Source organism: Eschrichtius robustus, chromosome X (assembly GCF_028021215.1).
Source record: "Eschrichtius robustus isolate mEscRob2 chromosome X, mEscRob2.pri, whole genome shotgun sequence".
Classification (NCBI taxonomy): Eukaryota; Metazoa; Chordata; class Mammalia; order Artiodactyla; family Eschrichtiidae; genus Eschrichtius; species Eschrichtius robustus.
Genome location: NC_090845.1, coordinates 114,522,405 through 114,544,112, shown reverse-complemented (window position 1 = coordinate 114,544,112; position 21,708 = coordinate 114,522,405). Strand labels below are relative to the sequence as shown.

At 40.8% G+C, this 21,708-nt stretch overlaps 1 protein-coding gene across 9 annotated transcripts in view; it reads left to right on the top strand.

The window, feature by feature from the left end:
• Nucleotides 1–9,127, top strand: part of ENOX2 (ecto-NOX disulfide-thiol exchanger 2) — a 271,731-nt gene extending 262,604 nt beyond the window's left edge. For all 9 annotated transcript variants that reach the window (XM_068532780.1, XM_068532779.1, XM_068532773.1 and 6 more), the window contains 3 exons: nucleotides 1,541–1,649; nucleotides 4,303–4,388; nucleotides 7,568–9,127. In XM_068532780.1, coding sequence (XP_068388881.1) covers nucleotides 1,541–1,649; nucleotides 4,303–4,388; nucleotides 7,568–7,699 — 327 coding nt within the window. In that variant the 3' untranslated portion in view covers nucleotides 7,700–9,127. The remainder of the gene's footprint in view (nucleotides 1–1,540; nucleotides 1,650–4,302; nucleotides 4,389–7,567) is intronic.
• Nucleotides 9,128–21,708: the final 12,581 nt, after the last annotated feature.

Genomic DNA, 21,708 nt, shown 5'->3' with positions numbered 1-21,708 from the left:
TGAATTGATGATGTATCTTAATAAAGCAGCTTTATATTTGTTTATAAAAAAAAAATTCAAGGTGATAAGCATCCCTTCAATTACCTTCTAATTTTTTAAATGCCAGCTATAATCAAGTTGAAGTCAGGTTTCAGTAAGGCTACATTTTGATTCAAGATGGCTAAAACTTCTCAGGATGTCTACATATCTTAAATGAACCCCAATCTGTTAAACTCTCACACTTAAAAAATGGCTTGCTGGATCATTTAATGTTTTAAGGGGGTTAGAAGCACATGTACAGCCCGTGGCTTAGAAGTGAGCCAGCAGTTTAAATCAAACTTGGCATGATGGTTGCTGACTGGATTGGATTCTAAAGACCAAAGATTGAGTAGGTCATCAAGAAAGGTTTCCCTTCTGACTACAGCCTGGAAGCCTGTAAATCCACAAAACAACATGTCTTGCAGCAAAGACCATTAGTTTCATTCAGGGGCAGCATCCTGGAAGCTTTGAAGGCATCTTTAAAGAAAAAAGAAGGAAACCTGTCCCTGCTGAGGGCTTTTGGAAGGAAAGAAGTGCCGAAGCACCCGAGTCATCCATGATCTGCTCCCCCCTCCGGAACATTTCCCCAACACCTTCTTTTACAACAGCAGTGAGACTGAAGCACTGATTTCTTTTATTCCTTTTATGAAGGCTCTTGCTTCACATTTATAATACAGAAAAGATGTTCTCAGTACCCAAAGAGAGAAAGAAAAACCCGAGAACGGTCTGGAGGCATTTTTCAGTTTGGTTGCTGGTCATGGATTTCACCTGAGTATCTCTTATGAAACATACACACTATGCTCAGAAAGAGAAAACTTTCAACAACAAAGAAGTCCACTGTCACGGTCATTTCTTGCTGTAAAGTCATAAATATCCTAATTGATAATGTCCTTATCAGAGAAAAGAGAGAGAGAGCTGATAGTCAATAAACAGAAGCTCTAATTTTTAGTTCAAGAGCCAACAGTTGATTACCTGTGAGTGGATCAGCTACATTGTAGATTCTCCATTCCAATATGGGACTGACCTTTAGCATAGTGTGGACCTAAAATAAAAAAGAATGGTCCTTTTCACATTGGGTGGCCTGGGATGAAATCCTGGCTCTACCATTTTCTAGCAATGTGATCTTAGGCAAGTTACCTAATTTATCTGAGCCTCACTTTCCTCACCTGTAGAATAGAGATAAAACATACCTAACAGTGCCTGGCATCTTACAGACAATAAATGTTGGGTCTGGTTCCCCAGACTACTTGCATAGAGTCAAGAATGATAAAGGCAGAAGGGAAAAAAAAAGACTAGTGAAGATGAATGTCTAAATTTTTGTGTGTGTTTTGAAGGCTTATAAGGAAGCTTTTGGATTATTGGTGATGCTTCTGTAATTTATACTATTTTCCCTCCCATTCAATAAGCAAAATTGCACAGTATTGCTTTCGAGGTGCTGTTAAGAAGTTCCCTGTTGTATAATTGAAACCAAGTCTGTTACCATATAAGGTGCACTGACCCGGGAGACATATTATTCCCACAGGAAAGCTGTGCCTCTAGACTGTGTGCATCGAGCCAGGATAGTGACTACCCTCTGGAGAAGACCCTGAACAGCTGTCCTATCAAATCTGAACGCGAAGCACTGCTAGTGGGTAAGGAAGCTAACACACACATTCAACGGATAGAGTGCAGTGGAGTGGGGGGAAGGATTAACCTAAGATGCATAAGCACATGCCAAGCATTTATGAAGCATGACAGTGCAAGGACCCAGAGTCCTGAAGACAACAGGGTAAGAACAAGTACAGATTTCAATCAAAATGGTAATAGCGGCTCCCAGCCCTCTTCAAACTCCTGGTGACCACTGCCACATCAAGTGTGTCAGTATAAGTGCTATGCTAAGAGGGGGTCCACTGGAGAAACACGTTGTAGATTTTTTAAATCTCTAAGCAAAGATAGGTGAGCCCTCTCACTCCCACTCAAGGGACAGTGCAGACATTGTTTGGCAGAGAGCTTCTCCAGATGGGCCTCCGGAGAAGGTGTGTGTCTCTCTCCTGTCTTTCCAGGTTACTGGCAGGCGACTCAGGAGGCTGTCTGTGGGGTGTTGGACCCTGGTGGGCTCTGATGAGATAAATGCTACAATTGCTCTCGTTACATAAAATTTTTTCACAGAGGCAAGATAGCATAAGTGGATAACAAATCAGACAGAACTGGCTTTCTGTCTTGACCCCACCATTTCCATCCTGAGCTTCAGTTCCTCCATCTGCAAAATGGGCATAATAATATTACCTGTCTCAAAGTAGCTGCAAGTATTAGATACGACAATTCATCTAAATCACTAAACACAGTGCCCAGCCCATAGTAAGCCCTCAATAAATGAGAAGCATTTTGCACTTACAGCACTATTCACAAATGCTTGTTGACTTTATATTCTATTTGGAGAACAGTGGCAGATTGATCCCCTTTTAAATGACTAAAATATTCAGTCACTTAAAAGGGGCTGATCTTGGGCCTCAGCAGATAATCCCAGCTGCCTTCTAGGAAGCTGAGCCACACTGTAGCCTCACCCCAATCTCAAAAGTTCTCCACACTAATTAGCTTCTGCATATTTTAAAGATATATCTGCCTCCTTCAGTAATGGATATTGTACTCAGATTTAACACTTTGATATGTTAATAAAGATGCACAGGGGGATCTGCCAGTGAGTCTTCAAGAAGAGTGACAACTTATTTCCGTTTTCGAACTCAAAGTTCTTTAACAAATTGGCATGGCAACAGGGAGACCTGTCAGAGAAGAGCTATGGGTAGGAGGAAACCTCTGTAAATGGATAGTCCTAGAAACAAAGATTCTTAAGTGTTTAATGTTTTGTTTTTTAAAGAAAGTAGTCTTGAACTCACAGAAAGGAAAATCTATTTTTTAAATTGGTTATTTGGGTGTGAACCCACAAAAACTGCTTCGTATTTTGAAATCTGTGGAGTTACTTCTTGGCATTTGACAGGATTTCTTGACCATAGCATCTAGAATTCCTTTGAATATGGACTGTCTTCTTCAGAATTTAAGTTTCTCAGCTTGAGTCAGTGTTTACAAATTCAATTTACCAAGTCATTTAAGAGTAAAGTAGTGTTATAAGTAATAGTATCCATTTTGAATAGAGTTTTGAACCCTACCATCAGTTCCTCCTGGATCCTCCAACCCACCCACTTGCCATCTAATATTGGAGGACTTTTACAGAGAACTTATTTGAACTTTAAGCTACAATTTAAGCTTGTGATATTCTTTGTCAGGTGCTTAAAGGGATAGACAAGTCATAGTTTATAAACCAAATCAAATTTAGCTTTTATTTCCTGGCAGTTTTCAGCAAACTCAGTTCTGGGTCTGTTTGATATACCTAAGATCTTATGAAAGGAGATGAATTCAAAAAAAAATAAAGAAAAAAATAGTAGACTTTTGAACAATTTACATGCTGCCTGTTGCCAGAGAAAGAAGTAGTATTGGCACAATTAACCTGGTGGCCACAGTAATCAAGGCAGTATGTGTAGCTGCCAATCACTCCAGAGTTAGAAATCATGCAGATCCCTGGAGGCTGTAAATTGCTATAAGAATTCTGTTACTTGAAGAGATTCAGGGCTCTGAGGACAAACAGAATGCTAGTCACCACTTGAATGAAGGAAATGTTTGGCTTTTCTTTACAGACCTACTCACGGAATAAAGCCCAAATACAATCAGCAGATTCTCTTGTGAGAGGCACAAGGTTAATCAGGCAAAGTACATGATTTGTACTTTTGCCACAACAGCAAGACATTATTAAATGCAAAAGAGGCTAAAATCCAATTTAAAGATGGTTCAGAGGAACTGCAAAAACCCAGCACAATCTAAAGTCATTGTAAAAGTCTAAATTCATTGTAAAACGTAGAACTCAAATGGCGTTTAGCCATCATGAATGATGGAAGTGACTCCTCAAATGCCAGCTTTTCTGCATGCGGTATAGTGCAGTGAGAGGCAGTACACGTAGTGTTTGAGAGCAACTGTCTGGATTCAAATACCTGCCACTTACCAGCTGTGTCACCTTGGGCAAGTTGCTTAAACTTTCTGTGCTTCAGTGTCTTCTCATCTGTGAAATGGGGATGGTAATACCTACCTCACAGGGTCGTTGTAAAGATTAAACGTGTAAAATATATATAAACTTAGAATAGTGCCCAATACATAATATGATGTACATATGAGTTGGCTCTTGCTAGACGCTATCATGTGGCATCTCAACGAATACAATGCTCAAGTGTAACCTACATGCTATTATTGTCTCTATAGGGATTATCTCCACATTCCTTCATGTCCACCCATTTGGAGCAAGCATTGAATATATCTGCTCCTACTTGCACCGTCTTGATAATAAGGTATGTGGGGGCCTGAGACGGCCATGCAAGGCGACGTAGGGTTCTTTGTGAACAGGTGGCCTCACTCTCCTCAAGCACAAATAAGTCATTAGTAATCACTGTAAGGAAATTTCCCTCACCTATTCTCTCACTGTGATTCAGCGTAAAGTTTCTCTCTTGCTAATAGGGTGACCGGCTGTCCCTGTTTGCCTGGGACTGAAGGGTTTCCTGGGACTTGGGGCTTCTAACGCTGACACCGGGGAAGTCCTGGGCAAACCTGAATGAATTGGCCACCCTACTTCCAAGATATATCTTAGAAGAATTTTCCTCCTTTCTTTTAATTTACATATCATATGCTAATTAACAGATATTTCTCACCAGTCAAACTTCTTTTGCCCTGGGCCTTTAGCCATTAGCACTGCCATTATCTACAATGACACAATCAAGGCAGGGACAAAAAAAGTTGGAACAATAAGTCTGTAATACAGACTGCATATTTGCTCACAGCTGATCTCATGGGCCAATTCCTTCCCTGAATGCTATCCCGTAAGTGCCAGCAAGGAAAGTGGAGCAAGGGTAAGTGCCAGTTCCCTGGAAAGTCAAGGATGCATGCCTCATACAGGCAGGAGGGGACTCTTGACCCCTCAGAATAAATAAACTCATGATAGAATTTTTTCAGAAGCAGCATTCAGTTAAAGCTGCTCATGGATTGTACTCACTATTTCATAGGATCTGGGCCTTTTGAGAAGTGCCATTGGAATGCAGACTTTTGACAGATGTCCAAAATGTTAAGCCATTTAAGCATATATCCTCTTTTTTTTTTTTAACATCTTTATTGGAGTATAATTGCTTTACAATGGTGTGTTAGTTTCTGCTTTATAACAAAGTGAGCCATCTATACATATACATATATCCCCATATCCCCTCCCTCTTGTGGCTCCCTCCCACCCTCCCTATCCCACCCCTCTAGGTGGTCACAAAGCACCGAGCTGATCTCCCTGTGCTATGCGGCTGCTTCCCACTAGCTATCTATTTTACATCTGGCAGTGTATATATGTCCATGCCACTCTCTCACTTTGTCCCAGCTTACCCTTCCCCATCCCCGTGTCCTCAAGTCCATTCTCTAGTAGGTCTGCGTCTTTATTCCCATCTTGCCCCTGGGTTCTTCATGACCACATTTTTTCTTTTTTAGATTCCATATATATGCGTTAGCATACAGTATTTGTTTTTCTCTTTCTGACTTACTTCACTCTGTATGACAGACTCTAGGTCCATCCACCTCACTACAAATAACTCCATTTCGTTCCTTTTTATGGCTGAGTAATATTCCATTGTATATATGTGCCACATCTTCTTTATCCATTCATCTGTCGATGGACACTTAGGTTGCTTCCATGTCCTGGCTATTGTAAATAGAGCTGCAATGAACATCGTAGTACATAAGCATATATCCTTTTAACAGAGGCACTGGCCCATTCGGTAATCCAGCTGTGGTGATACATCCTCCACATTTGTTTTAGTTCTAGCTAGCACTCCCCTGGCATTTATCTCTGGGAAGTGATGCTATTCTGCAATTAAGCGGCCAGCCCATTTGGCAGTGAAGGGAGGGATTCAATGTGAGCACCAGGACCAAGTGGTCTGTTGAGGTCGTTTGAAACTGAACTCTGTGTCAGTAAAAACGACCCAGTTTTTTTAACTGCAAAAATAATGCAAACATATTCTCTTTAAAATGTAAGCAATATAGAACTACAGTAAAGGCAAAGGGAGAGTTCCCCACAGTCCCATCTCTCAAGGATAACCATTGTTAACAGTTTGGCATATCTTATTTCAGACCCTTTTTTATACATCTGCTGCACCTATATTGTATGTATATATCTATAAGCATTATAGATTTATGTTTTTTGAAATGGGGATTCAACTCTACATGATACTGTGCAGTGTGCTTCGTTCACTTAACTGGATACAGTCCACTACTAACACCGGGGAAAAGGCGTGACCTCACTCCTAGTCTGGTGCCAGTTCCTCCTGAGCAGCTTCCTGCCAGGGTAGTACCAGGGCCTCCCAAAGAGAGCCTGCAATGGTACTATAAGAATTTGGGGGTCCCTCCTACCACCTTTAGAAATATTCGCTGTGACAGCAACTTGGGATTTCTTTAAGGATCCCGTAGTGCTCTTCAGCCAAGCCCTAGTGCCCAGGTTCACAGTTAGGAAAGTTGCTACTGTGCTACTAACATAAAGATGAAGCAAACCCTACGGGTCAACAGATTTGTTTTTGTTTTTATGTTGGGGTGTGTGTGTGGGGGGGGGGGGGGGGTATGTGTGTGTGTGTGTGTGTGTGTGTGTGTGTGACAGAGAGAGAGAGAAAGAGAGAGAGAGAGGAGTGGGGAGAGGGAGCAGAGAAGTAGGAACACAGAGCATTCTCTATTCCTGTCACTTTTCCTTTGTGAACTAAGACGTGTGTGAAGACTTCTGCTCTGGTGGCAGCCACTTCTGCCTCCCCCTCTTTCCCAAAGGCTTTGTAGCTTCAGTGGGCCTGAACGTAACATCACCAGCACTGATAAGCCATCATTCAGCTGGCTGCAGACCCAAGCCTCTCCGCATGACCGACACCAGCTCTTTCCCAGAGAAAGCTTGGTGGCGATCAATCTCAAAAACGTCATGCTAAGTGAAAGAAACTAGTCACAAGAGACTATATATTGTACAATTACACATATATGAAATTTCCAAAAACTGCACAACCACAGTGAAAAAAATCTGAGTCAGGGTTTGGGAGTAAAGATTGACAGGAAAGGGGCACAAAGGAACCTTTGTGTGTGTGTGGGGGGGGGTGATGGAATGTTCTAAAACTGAATCGTGGTGACAGTTGCACTATTGTATAACTTTACTAAAATTCATCAACGTGTACATGTAAAATAAGTGAATTTATTATATGTAAATTATACCTAAATAAAGCAGTTATGAAATACAGAAACAAAAAGAAATCTCAGTGGGCTCAGGCGGTCCAAGCAGAAGAAGGCTTCCACCTGGAATCCACTCAGCCGACACATACACACGCACAGGGAAGGGAAGGGAAGGTCGACACCACGCCTAGCACACACACGTGCGCGTCAGCATTCTAAAGCAACATTGCGGGGGGGGGTGGGGAGCCAGATTAGGAAGGTGGGACTGGTTTTGAATGGAGATGTACTCTCTGTCCCACAGATCTGTACCAGTGATGTGGAATGTCTCATGAGCCGACTCCAGCATACCTTCAAGCAGGAAATGACTGGAGTTGGAGCCAGTCTGGAGAAGAGATGGAAATTCTGTGGCTTTGAGGGCTTGAAACTGACCTGAATCCCTTTGCCTGACAACCTGGGATCCTGAAAATAAATGCGTGTTGGACAAGCTTAGAAAGTGATTTGTATTTTCAATCGTTTTCAAGTGGAAATTGCTTTAAATTTGTCAATTCATTCCTGGAATATCTTTTGAGTTAAAATAAGGATCCTAGAGCAGCACCTCAAGCTACAGGCCCTATAAAGAAATTGACTCAAACCTCAAGTGCTGTAACTTCCTCCTTTTCTGTCAATTGGTTGTCTCTTTTTATTAGTAGTATTTAAAAAGGCCTGAGGCTACAGAGTATTTGGGGTGTTTTCAGTGTCTGTACTACTGTTGTAGACTTTAGTATTTTTTAAACACTGTTAACTGAAATGTTTTGATGATTTATATGTGATTTGTGTTTCAGAACTTCTCTTCACATTAATGTTGCTAGTGGTGAGAGGAATGAGAGGAGCACTAGGGACTCCATAACTGACATTGTCTTTCCAATTCCCAGTAGGCCAGTAAGTGAATAACACATCAGTGTCTTCTAGAAGGTGCTTGACCAGGTTCACCTTTTAAAAGACAAAGCATGGTTTGTGGCTTTTTACAAAATTACTGTGAACGAAAAGTTGACAAATGTTTCAAAGTTATTTTCTCTAATGTATCAGATAAAAGGTTTATTTCAGAATTAAAAAAAAAAGCTAGATGTATTCACAGAAAACAAGTGTCCAGTATGACTGGCATGTGTATGTGGTATTCAGAATCACCTTGTAAATAGCCTGCTTTTAAAGGAGGGCATGTTTAGTTTTCTATGAATTAAAACACACGTGTGTGCTCACACACACACACACACACACACACACACACACATACACATTAGCAGAAGGGATTTATTTTGATATGCTTCCCCTCTCGTCTTCTTACAAAGTCTGGTGGTCCCTTTTCTTCTGCTGTCAGTGTGTTGAATTGCAAACCATGTACTGCTGTAAATACTATGCTTACTTCATGCTGAATGTCTGCAAAGAGTTGATATGAGTATTAATAGAAAATTCCTGGTAATGAATAAATAGTGGGCTAGGGTGTGTGAAGCTTTGCACAAATAGGTCGGCTCCACCTGGAGTGCTGAGAACTGGGACTCCTCCAGTTCTGCGGTGCCCATCCGCAGATTACAATGGCAGAGTGTGCGTGGACCAGTCAGGAAGTCCTGGTTGATGGAAAAGAAATGGAAAGGATGAGAACTGGGGGACTAATTTCCTGAGGCAGAGATGGTCTTTTCTTCTGTGGTGTTGGTGGTGCTTGTAATAACATAAGCATGCCCTCCCTTGAGTCTTGATTGAAAATAAGAGAATGTACTAAGTAAGCAAAGCCAGTGAAGAGTATTTCACAAAAATACTTTGTAAATCAGATGTCAGTAGTGTTCAAAGTTGTATTTTTAAAAGATAAATATTCCTTTTTTATACCTCAGTTTGGTGTCCTGTTTTGAATTGCTTGCTCTCTAAGTAATCCTTTAGTAAATCATCTCAATTTCTTCCTTTGAGTTACCAGAATATTGGAAGAAGATGCTAAACCTTCTGCTTTGACAGCTAGAAACAGGATTCCACAGCAGCCCATTCATGCTGAAAGCTGGCTTCCCCCTAAGCAACCAGCTGTGCCACCAGCAGGAAGCGAGGGTTATTTTTACAGTAGCTTCCTCACTGAAGCATCTCTGTCATCAACGCTACAGAAGGCTTTGATTCATCAGTTTCAGGGGTCGTGCAATGCCTTGTTTTAATAACACCTATGAAATCGGGAAATTTGCCACTTATCAATTATTTCTTATTTAAGTAAGTTAAATAAAATGCATTTAAAGCAACAACTGCCACACCCAGGCCCCTTGCTCTCCTTCACTTGATCTACTTGTAGTACAAATACTCTCTTCCTATTATTCCTGCCAACTTAGTCCACGTGTACTTGAATATACTAGTTGTAATGGTGAATTTTGTGTCAACTTGGCTACACTGTAGTGCCCTGTTGCTTGGTTGAATACCAGTCTAGATGTTGCTGTGAAGGTATTTTTGAGATGTGATTAACATTTAAACCAGTAGACTTTGAGTAACATATCTTACCCTCCATAATGTGGGTGGGCCTCATCCAATCAGTTATAAAAGAATGAAGTCCTCCAAGGAGAAAAGAATTGTGCCTCCAGATTGCTTTGGACTCAAAACTGCAGCATTAACGCCTGCCAGAATTTCCAGACTGCCAGCCAGCCCTGCAAAATATCAAACTTGCCAGCACCCAAAATCACATCAGCCAATTCCTTAAAATAAATAAATAAATATATATACACACACACACACACACACATATACATATGTGTATACACATACAGATATATACATATATATATGTATGTATATATACATCCCATTGGTTCTGTTTCTTTGGAAAGTCCTAATGCACTAGTCCAGAGTTATTAAAAATGTATAAAAATAGAGTATGGGGACATATGTATGCATATGGCTAATTCACTTTGGTGTACAACAGAAACTAACACAGTATTGTGAAGCAATTATACTCCAATAAAGATCTATTAAAAAAAAGAGTAAAGGAGAATGCTACAGCAGTGTTAAAAAAAAATAGAGTATGTTTGCATTATATTACATAATCAAATTGCAGCACATACCATCTCTCACAATCCTTTTCATTCACCATAGAAATCTATTAAAGAAGCTATTTTTTCCTTACAAATGCTATTTATTGTTCTGTTGTTCCTCCTGAATTTTGAAATTTTACTGTTGTGTTATTTTTAGGAGATACAGTAGTTAGATTTTTCCAGATAATAATGAATAGAAGCATTCTTTTATTTTACAAATGATTATTTCATCTCCCTTCCTAGTCCTGTGACATCACCAGTTCTGATTTTTTAATATTACCAAGTTGCTTGTTAAATGTCTTCAATGCAAATGGAAAAGTTAGTTTTCAGAGCAAATCTTGGACACATATCTGTGTTCAAGTTATACAGTGTTTCATATTTAATTGTGTCCCAAAATGTATGCTTTTCATATAATGCAGAATAAACTATGTTACTTGAAAAGACAGCATAGATGTGCAAGACCTTTTGACTCACCTGGTAGGACTGGGTGAGCCCTTGGGATTCTTAGCTGTCTTGGACAGTCTATCAAAAAGATCTGGATTCACTTTTCACCACAACTGCTACCATCTACTGAGCACCTGTTATGCTCTCATGCTGCCTAAAGTCATTTCCCACCTGTGGACACAATGGGAGCTTCCATTTTTGTAATTAAGGAGAAATAGTACCTTCCCCAGAGAGTGGTGGTAAAGATTCAACAAGATAGTATCTGAAAATTGCTCAGCCAGTGCCTCGCCCAGAGTGCGTTCACAATAGAGAGTTATGATTATGGTTCAGTCAAAAGTAATTACGAGTCGTGACCTTGCTCTCATTTTAAGAAAAATGTTTTTGTGTTCACACCTAGAATTGTGGGGCTACATCATGTTGCTGGGCCTCAAGAAAGGAAATTCAGCTGTTTAAACATATTCGGAACATTAACTCAGTCCCAGGCACTCTGCCAGACACTGTGGTATACAAGAACCTAAGGGCAGGACAGGAATAAAGATGTAGACGTAGAGAATGGACTTGAGGACACGGGGAGGGGGAAGGGTAAGCTGGGACAAAGTGAGAGAGTGGCATGGACATATATACACTAGCGAATGTCAAATAGATAGCTAGTGGGAAGCAGCCGCATAGCACAGGGAGATCAGCTCGGTGCTTTGTGACCACCTAGAGGGGTGGGATAGGGAGGGTGGGAGGGAGCCGCAAGAGGGAGGGGATAGGGGGATATATGTATACATATAGCTGATTCACTTTGTTATGCAGCAGCAACTAAGACAACAATGTAAAGCAATTATACTTCAATAAAGATGTTAAAAAAAAAAAAAGGAGCATGGCTGGCCCTTGCCCTCAGGGAGCTAGAAGGGTAGGCTTTAACACACTGAACTTAAATCGTTCATCGTTTACTACAACTGTGAAACAAACGTAGATAGCACTTCCTTCTTTCAGCTGAGACTCTGAGTTGAGAAGTCCCTAAAAGGCAGAGATGAGATTTGAATCTTGGTCTGCCCAACTGAAAACTCAAAACTTTCTAATGGCCCAGTATCTTATTTAACCTTCATATCAACCTAATTGCTAAGAATTATTATAAACCCTACGTTGTATTCAATACATTCACATGCCATTATAGAGAACCTGGTATGTACAAGCCTTGGTCCTAAAATTCAAAAGGGAACAAAATATGACCTCTTCCTTCAAGAGTGGACACTCTGGTGGGGATGCCTGCTAAATGACACAGTCATGTACAAGGTACTGCAGGAGGGACATCAAGGAAGGCTTCACAAATGTCAGGAAGTGTGAAATATGTTAAGAGGAGAAAACAGGCTCAGAAAGGTTAAATTATTTGCCCAAGGTAAACAGCTAGTATGTGACAGAGTCCAGGATTTGAGCCCAATCTGCCTGGCTTCAATTTATTCTCTATCATACCATGGTCCCCAAGGCCACTTTCTAACACTGTCACTTAACCTCTCTGAGCCTTTGTTTTTTCATCTATAAAGTGGAAATCTAAGTGTACTTCCCTCAAAGGGTCATTTAAGAGGCTTTGCTCAGTGTAAAGTGCCCATTACTAACTATGCTTGGCAAAATACATGCTCAATAAGGAGCTATAATAATTATTCAACTAATAATCATATTAACAATGCTTTAATGACACCAGAGCTACCTTTCCAGTATTGGGAATCCCATAGGGCCACAGGGTAACTCAAAAGAAGAATGAGACTGGCTGGTTCAGAGAAAGTCAGAGATTTTACTGAACAATGCTCCATCAGAGGTAAGTAATGCCTGGCCCAAGCCTGACATAGGGAAGAAACTTCCTTCTGCTGTCTTATGATACAGTCTCCAGTAAACTTCCAAGTTTACCCCTCCTATCACAGGACAGACCACATGTCATAAACAAGGCGGCCAGAAGGGCCTTAATCTTCTCTCCCACATCCCAAGATCCATAACATCACTCCATTCTTCCAGTTTGGAAGGAAGCTTTGAAGATCTCAGCTTGCCTAAATTTTCTATCTGGGTGGAAGATCTCAAAGGCATACTGAAGCAATTACTTAGGGCAACAGAAGGAAGGAAAAGGAATTGATCACACACAAGTACAAGCATTCAAGGCTGTATAACCTTATGGAGATGATCTCAGATCTTGGGTAGAAAATGGATGCAGGACATAAGAAAGAGTGTTCTTTACCTAACTGTGCTCACTCCAAGTCTGTTTGAATATTAGATTACCCTAAAATTGATAGATCTCTGGGGCATCAGAGCTCTGCAACCTTAACTCATTAATATTCCTCAACAAATACCTCATACTGTGCTTCAAAGTGTTTTCAAACCAACTCTGTACACAGACATTATGTCATCTGATCTTCACAACACCCTGCAGGGGCAGATGGTTCCCTCCCCATTATTGCCATGAAGGAAAACAAGTCTCAGAAAGAGAAGAGCCATACCCCAGGTCACACAGCAACGTGGATGGTGGAGCTGCAGTGAGAATGCAGGACTCCTCTGAGTCCCCCCAATCTCCACCACCCTTCAGCTCCAGCCTCTGCCTAGTATGGCTGAGAGAGTATAAAGGAGGGGTTCTTAATTTTTGGTGCCATGTACCCCTTGGGAAATCTGGTGAAGCCTGTGAACTCTCTATCAGAATAACATTTTTAAATACATGAAATAAAATACAAAGGAAACCAACTGTACTGAAATAATACCATTATCAAAACACATGTGTGACATAGTAGTGTATGTGCTCCTATAACACATTAAATATCAATGTGTAATGACAGGTCTAATAACTACTATAATTCTGAAGTAGATAAACATAAATATTTCAAAAAATCTGCAATAACTTGTGATATGATAATATCTGTGATACTTGTGAAAAAGTCACAGGTACTGCTAATACTTCTGTACTTTGTTTACCTACATTTATAATGGAAGAAAACTCTAAACTTCAGTTAGAGGTTAGTGAAAATCTAAACGTATTTTTTCCATCCAAATTCACACACTTCCTAAGTTCTTCCCACAGTCTCTAGGTTAAGAAAAAAAAACTCCTGATAGAGGAGGTTGATGAAATATAAAGTGAGAGCCCCCAAAGTGGGACCAGGATTAGTTTCATTAAATATATTAATGTTTATAAATTAGAACAGTGCCCATCACATAGTAGCAATAAATTTTACAAATGATAGAGATACTGATTTTTTTGTACATTTTGAAATGGTGAAATTCTAAGTCAATACAAAACTGGCAGGAGAGTCCCACAAGTCTGTATTTCTGGGTGAAGAAGTGACAGATGAGCTTCAATGTGAGCAAACACAAAGTACTGCATTTAGGAGAAAATGAGACAAATGCTATTCACAAGATGTTAGTCTCCAAACCATCAGTTCTGGCAAAGGAAAGGGATCTGGGAGTTGTTGGAGAGAAGTCCAATGTGTGGTTGGAATCATAAAAAGACAACAAATTCTAAACACGTTAAAAAATAGAAACAAAATATAAGACATTATCTTATTCCCATTTTTTAAAAAAAGTTTTGTACCCACACCAGTAAAACAGTTTGTTTCCATGTGGCTGGACCTCAAGACATGAAATTCAACATTTCAATTCAAACGTTGCTCATGTGCTTATTCTGTCCAAGACATTCTACCAGCAATAGGGGATGCAAGGATGAATATGAGAATGTACCTGTCCTTGAGGAGTTTGAAGAGGAGCTCTAAGAATCAAGATTAGTGGGTTTTAATACATTAACGAAATATGTTCTACCCAATGGACCAGAACCATATAGTCCAAGAGAGAAAAACCTGGAATGTTGAATTCAGTGTTTTTCACATAATAAGCTCCGTCACCCTCCCCCTCCCGCTTCCTCTCCCTCTGCCTCTCTTTCCCTCTCTCTTTCCCTCACTCACACACACAGACACACACAGAAGCGTGTGCAGCACTTAGCAACACCGGTATTACAAGCAATCATGCTTTGTTTATTCAGCAATAGAAGACACTGAGGTATTTAAGTGAGTTTACCAGATAACTGAAACATGCCCCTTCCAGTACCAATCTTTTTAAAAAAATCAATTTAAATGAAAACATTTCTAAGATGTTTTACATCCATTCCCATACGGTTAAACAGAGGGTTCTTGACCCGTCCTGACCTTGCTGTGATGACTCCATATCAAATCATCTCGATGACTATTAACTAAAAACGTTAGTTATGAGAAAACTACTGAGAAAGAATATTCTTCCACTAACTCAACTACACATGGAACAATGAAAGAGCTGATTCCCTGATAAACATCCTTGCTCATTAAATGGCTAAAACCAGCCTCCAGCAGCCATAACTAGCTATGCTAACCCAGGCTCACCATTCTAGAAATGCTGGGGCTAAGAGCTGCTCGTGGGACCACTAGCAGGGATGTTACTCTGAATCTCAACAGTCTGAAGGGCTAAAGGTGCCTGCCCCTCTGCTGACCTAACAGCCTGGGGAAAAGGACACAGTATTGTCTCACTATTCTCCAACCTCTGCCCAAATATGCTAGTGAGAAATACTACCATGAAATGGCCATTTGGTTTATCAGGCAGCTAAGTCACGAGAATTGGACCCCCCGGTTCTGTCACTGGCCCTGAGGCCTTAGGCAAGTCACTCAACCTCTGGGTCCCATGAGTGGGACAGCAAGAGAGAGGATGCTGGCATTGCTGGCTAGATTTTTCTTTCTTGCTCACCTAATAGAACCGAGTAGGGCCATGATAGGGTCCATCAGACTGTGGCAGCCCAGGCTGATGAGCATTGTGTTCTGGCCAGTGTTCAGAAAGTGAATCTGCACTGTTATCAACTTGGCGAGCCACAGACAGTGCAGGGCCTGTGGCAGCGAAAGTCCTGAGGGACAAAGGTGGAGGAAGCCACAGGTAGAGACACTTCATCGCCACCATCTCCCATGTGAACCCTCCAGCAACTGTATTCACCCCTTCTTCCCCCAGTTGGCCCATGACTCCCTCCTCCTTCACTTGGAAGGGCACAGAGACAAAATAAAATCATACCTACTGCAGACACCAAGCCCCAAGGCCTGTCTGGAATAAGACTCTCTATGGTCACCTTAGCATAATTCTGCTCTGCTGCATCCAGCATCGGAGTCAGAGCCTCTAGCAGCAGCTGCTTCAGCTAGTGTGCAACCTTGAGGCTGTCCTCTGCAGTGGAGTAAAGGAGGCTTGTTGAGTCTGTCTGACCCCCAAAGCAGGCTGTTCTCACCCCACTCACTCGTAGTGACGGAGGGCTGGAATAGAAGCATCTCAGCTCACGTTCACAGGGAAGCAGGTATATCTCACTCACGTAAAGGCTATTGGTCCAGAAGTGCACATTTCGGAGACTGAGTGGCCCCTCTGGTTCTTCATTTCTCTCTGAAACATCAGGACAGGCTTACACGCATCAAGATACACATTGATTCCTGATAGATGTTACCCTGAATTTACAGGCTATAGATCCCAAGAGATACAAATGCCTTCCAAGTCCCCCTCCCATCTCTTACCTACCCATCTGGTCCCTGCTGAGTGACTAATACACATGTCAGCTTCTAACAGCCAATCTCATAGGCTCTTGCCCTTCTTAGCCTTAATAAGCTTCCTTCCCTGGCCAGGAAGCAGCACTGCACTGAGGGTGTGCTTTGCTCACTACAGGGCTGAGACTCAGCCAATTTCGGTTGGATGCAGGCAGCTGCCCCATGGTTCTCATGGATCCCCTGGCACATGGACACAGGGCAATCATGTTGTGCTTCTCATTGTCCCTAGGGCATCAGCATTTGATGTAGTCAAGCAAAGCTGCCCTCAGTGTACCATTCTGCTCAGGAGAAAAGGCAATATGCCAAGGTCTCAACCAAGGACTGCAAAGCAGACAGGATTGGCTGAGTCCCCTGGTCCTGAAAGTTCCTTAAAAACTCCCCCAAAAAGGAAAAAGCTAAGCAAAAATGGAAATGAATATAAAAGTTTATACTATCCCCCAATGTTCATAGCAGCATTATTTACAATAGCCAAGACATGGAAACAACCTAAGTGTCCATCAACAGGTGGATGGATAAAGGAGTTGTGATACACACACACACAAACACACACACACACACTGAAATACTACTCAGCCATAAAAAGGAACGAATTTTTGCCATTTGCAGCAGCATGGATGGGCTTGGAGGGCATTATGCTAAGTGAAGTAAGTCAGACAGAGAAAGACAAATACTGTATGATGTCACTTATATGTGGAATCTAAAAAATACAACAAACTAGTGAATATACCAGAAAAGAAGGAGACTCACAGATACAGAGAATAAACTAGTGGTTACCAGTGGGGAGTGGGGGGAGGGGCAATATAGGGGTGAGGGAGTGAGAGGTACAAACTATTGGGTGTAAGATAGGCTCAAAAATGTATTGTACAACACGGAGAATACAGCCAATATTTTGCAATAACTGTAAATGGAAAGTAACCTTTAAAACTATATAAAAATAATAAAATTTTAATGGAGGCCATAAGATATATCACTCAAAGCTGAGAAAGTTTTAAGAGTGGCAGCGTTGCCACTATTAATTTTGATGAGACACAAGGCCTAGACTTAGACTTTCCAGGCAAAATGAGATGCTTGACCCCTTAAGGGAGCCAATTTGAGTTGTGTGTTGTGATAATAATTAGGTAAAACATCTTAACTGATATTTAGAATTAAGTAATTCAAATGCAACTATATTTCACCTGGTATGTCTATAAATACAATGTAGGAAAGATAAGAGTTGAGGACTTAGATGTGAAGCTCTTAATTAAATAGAAGGTCTCATTAAAAAAAATTTATGTTATCCTGAGCATAAGGAAATAGGCACATCCTCTCTGCTGGTGGGAGTGTGAACAGTAAAACCTTTCAGAAGGGAGAAGACTTTAAAAGTGTAGTCATATGTTATTCTAACAATTTCACTTCTAGAAATATATCCCTTAAAAATGGCAGAGAAAAGTGCTAAGATGAATGTAAGAAGGATATTTAATAACAAATAATTAGAAACAATCCAGATGAGCAAAATTAGGGCTAAGAGAATACCATATAGCCATTAAAACTGATGTCAATTTCAGAAATATTCATGATACGTTTATTGTTAAGTGAGAAAAGCAGTCTATTTCATATCTGCACAACATGATGTAAGTTTTGTTTAAAATATGTAAATATATATGTATATATGTTTGTGGATACGTGCAAAGAAAGGGGTGATACCAAATTGTTTGCAGTGCTTGTCTCCAGATGGTAGATAGACACAGAGGGATTTCTTTTCTGTGTTGTTCTGTTGTCCAAGTGTCTTATATTGAATATGCATTACTTCTGTAATCAGAAAAAAGTTATTAAAAGAATATTTAAATGTGGAAGCAAGAAAAAGTTATTAGATTGTACAGTAACAGAGGTTCTAAGCCTACAGTTTAGGGTTTCCATCTTCTTCCTTCTAGCAGTCATCTAGCCCTTCTCTCCCTGGAGGTGTATCTGTTTTCAGATTAAATATCTTCTCCCTCTTTTTCCTGTTTGATTCTTACCTGGAGTAGGTTAGGAACTATATCATTAAGTCTGTAAACAACTTAAAATAAGAGACAATTGAGTAAAGACCTGAAAGTTAAATCAGAGAAAATCATTGATTTATGACTCAAATTTTTTCACCCAATTCTGTAACCTTCATATCCACTCCATTTCATATCACACCTAAAGGCAAAATCTTTAACCTGGCATTCAGGGACCTTCATGCTTTGGCCAAAGACCTCATTTCTAATCTTATTTCTCACTTCTGCCACCCTTCACATACCCTACTTAAGCCTAACTGAACTCCCTGTGCTTCCCCCTACATCCCAAGTCCAAATACTACCCATTCTTCAAGTCCCAGCTCAAATGCTACTTCCTCCATTAAGCCCTCCTGGATTCCCCTGACTCCCTTCCCGTATCTGAATGACCTCTCCCTTCTTTGAGCTCCCAAGAACCCTTTATCTGTACCTCCAAAGTAAGACTTAACACTGTCCACCCTGTAGTATGATCATGTACCTATCATCCTCCCTGCAAGGACCATATTTGATTCCTTCCTTCCTTCCTTCATTCATTCACTCAGCAAATATTTATGGAGCATCTACTACATTCTGACAACTATTCTAGGCATTGATTATGCAACAGTAACTTGCATTTTCAAAGGATTATTCTGGATGCTAAGTGGAAAGTAGAGTATAAGTGGTAAGGGAGGAAATAGGGAGACCAGTTGGAGGCTATTGCAGTTATCCAGGTGAGAAACAAATAAAGGTAGTTTTGAAACACGGTGGTAGAATTGGAACTAATGTGAAATGGAAAGATTCCAGGTATAATTTGAAGATGCAGAATAACTGAATATAGGCTATAAGGGAAAGAGTGGAATAAGGCATGAAGCTTCTTGGCCTGAGCAACTGGAATTTACTGAGATGGGGGAGATTGTGGAGGAGTAGATTTGGGAAGGAAGATCAGATTTGGGTGTGTTAACTTTGAGATGCCTATCTCTCTTTAAGGTAGAAATCTCAGGTAGGCAGTTGGACAAAGGAATCTGAAGGTCAGAAGAAATCCAAGATGAGCATATACAATTGAAATCATCAGCTTTAGGATGGCATTTAAAGTCTTGAAATTAAATGAGATCACCAAGGGAGTGACCGAGGTCCAAGGACTGAGCCCAAGAGAACTCTAAAGTTAAAAGGTCAGGGATAGAAAAAAATATCAGCAAGTGATACTGAAAAGGAGCACTGAAAACCAAGAGAGTGTAGCATCCTAGAAGCCAAGTGAAGAAAGTATATGAATGAAGAAAGAGTGAATGTTTCAAATGCTGAAGTCAAGTCAAGTAATGTGAGAACTGACCACTGGACTTAGCAATGTGAAGGGCACTGGTGACCTTGTAGTTTCAGTGGGCATGGGAGCAAAAGCCTGACTGGAGGGGGTTTAGGAAAGAATGAGAAGATGGGTCTGAAGCTAAAAGGGAAAATCGAGTCAAGAGAGGATTTTTTTAAGACAGAAAAGTGACAATATTATCGCCTGCTGTTGAAAGTAATCAAGAAGATAGGGGAAATGGTCAATAAATGAATTTCAAAAAGGTAGGAAGTGAACTAGAGAGAAGGAAAGAAAAAATAAAAGAAGAAAAGGACAAGTGAAAAGAAGGGAGGCAGCAAGGGTGAGAGCCAGAGAGCATTAAACTTTTAAAGTTGGTAGAAAAGGTAATCTTGTCCATCAGGACTCTTTCTCTTGCCTAGGGGTGACTGTAGGGCACTTGAACTGGTCTCAGCAAGGGAGATTTAGAGAAATGCTATAAGGATTTACTTTATAATGTTAAGAGAAGCTGACTGCAAGGGTACAAGTCCTGACTTTTCGACCTTGGGCAAGCTATTCAGTCTCCCCATGCCTCAATTTCCTCATCTGTAAAATGGGGATGATAACATTATCTTCCTCATAGGGTTGTTATAAGGCTTAAATAAATTACTTATAGTGCTTGGAGCATGATGTACACGTGAGCTATCATCATCACTCTCTCAGAGAATCAAAGGCCAGGAATCCCCCTGGGCCTCAGAAACGACTGAAGTTGAGCCACAGGATGAGCCAGGCCTCATAAAAAGAAGAGGCTGAGAAGTCCCACGATCTGCAGTCAGCAAGCTGGAGACCCAGGAGAGCCAGTGGTGTAGTTCCAGTCTGAGTCCAAAGGCCTGAGATTCAGGAGAACTAATGGTGACACTTCTAGTCTGAGTCTGAAGGGCTGAGAACCAGGAGAGCCAATGGTGTAGTTCCAGTCTGAAAACAAGCAGGCCTGAGACCCAGAAAGAGCTAATGTTTCCATTTGAGTCCAAAGACAATAAAAATCCAATGTCCCAGTTCAAAGGCAGTCAGGCAGGAGGAATTGTCTCTTACTTGCCGGAGGGTCAGCCTTTGTGGTCTACTCAGATGTTTAACTGATTAGATGGGGCCCACCCACATTAGGGAGGGCAATCTGCTTTACTCAGTCTGCTAATCCAAATGTTAATCTCATCCAGAAACACTCTCACAGACACACCCAGAAATAATGTTTAGCCAAATATCTGGGCACTCTGTGGCCCAGTAAAATTGACACATAAATAAAATTAGCCATCACAGTAAGCTATCACTGCAAACCTTCCTAGTATAAAGCAACTTGACTGGATTGACACTAAGTGCTTACACTTCAAGTTTCTCCATTATTTCAAGTTGTATATAGTTTTATATTTATTATAAGTTCACTAGCAAAAACATTATTTTTACAATTCCATTATTTGATCTAAGCAGATACTGAGAAACATACAGCCTCTAGGTTGGGTTGGCCCCCGATCCTACATTACTACAAGTCAAAATGACCTTTCCTTTATTGTCTCATTGAGGCCTGGCTCACAGACATTGGTCACTCAGGCTTGAATAATGCCTTCATTTATTCATTCATTCATTCACTCATCAAATTGATCACCTATGTGCCTACCACGGTTCTGGCAACTAGAAATACAGCAGTCAACAAATGTATATTTTATATATACATATATATATACATATATATATATATAATATACAAACATATATATAATATAAATAATGTTGGATGATGATATGTGTTATATAAAACTAAAGCAGGGAATACTCATAAAGATGAGAGAATGCACCATGCTGATAGGGGAGGGGCATTCCTCCAGAGGGAACAGCTAATACAAAAGCTCTGAGACAAGAAATTACCTGGTGTGCTTGAGGAACATAAAGGCAGAGTGAGTGAGGGGGACATTACTAAGAGATGAGGTCAGAGAGTTAACTGGAGGAGAGGGGGCATATCATGTTGGACCTTATAGACCCTGACAGCCTTTGGTGAGATGAGGAGCATTGGGGAGTTTTGAGTGGAGGAGAGCATGATCTAGCCTACCCGATAAAAGAATCGTTCTGAAATCTACACTGAGAATGCACTGCAGGGGTGA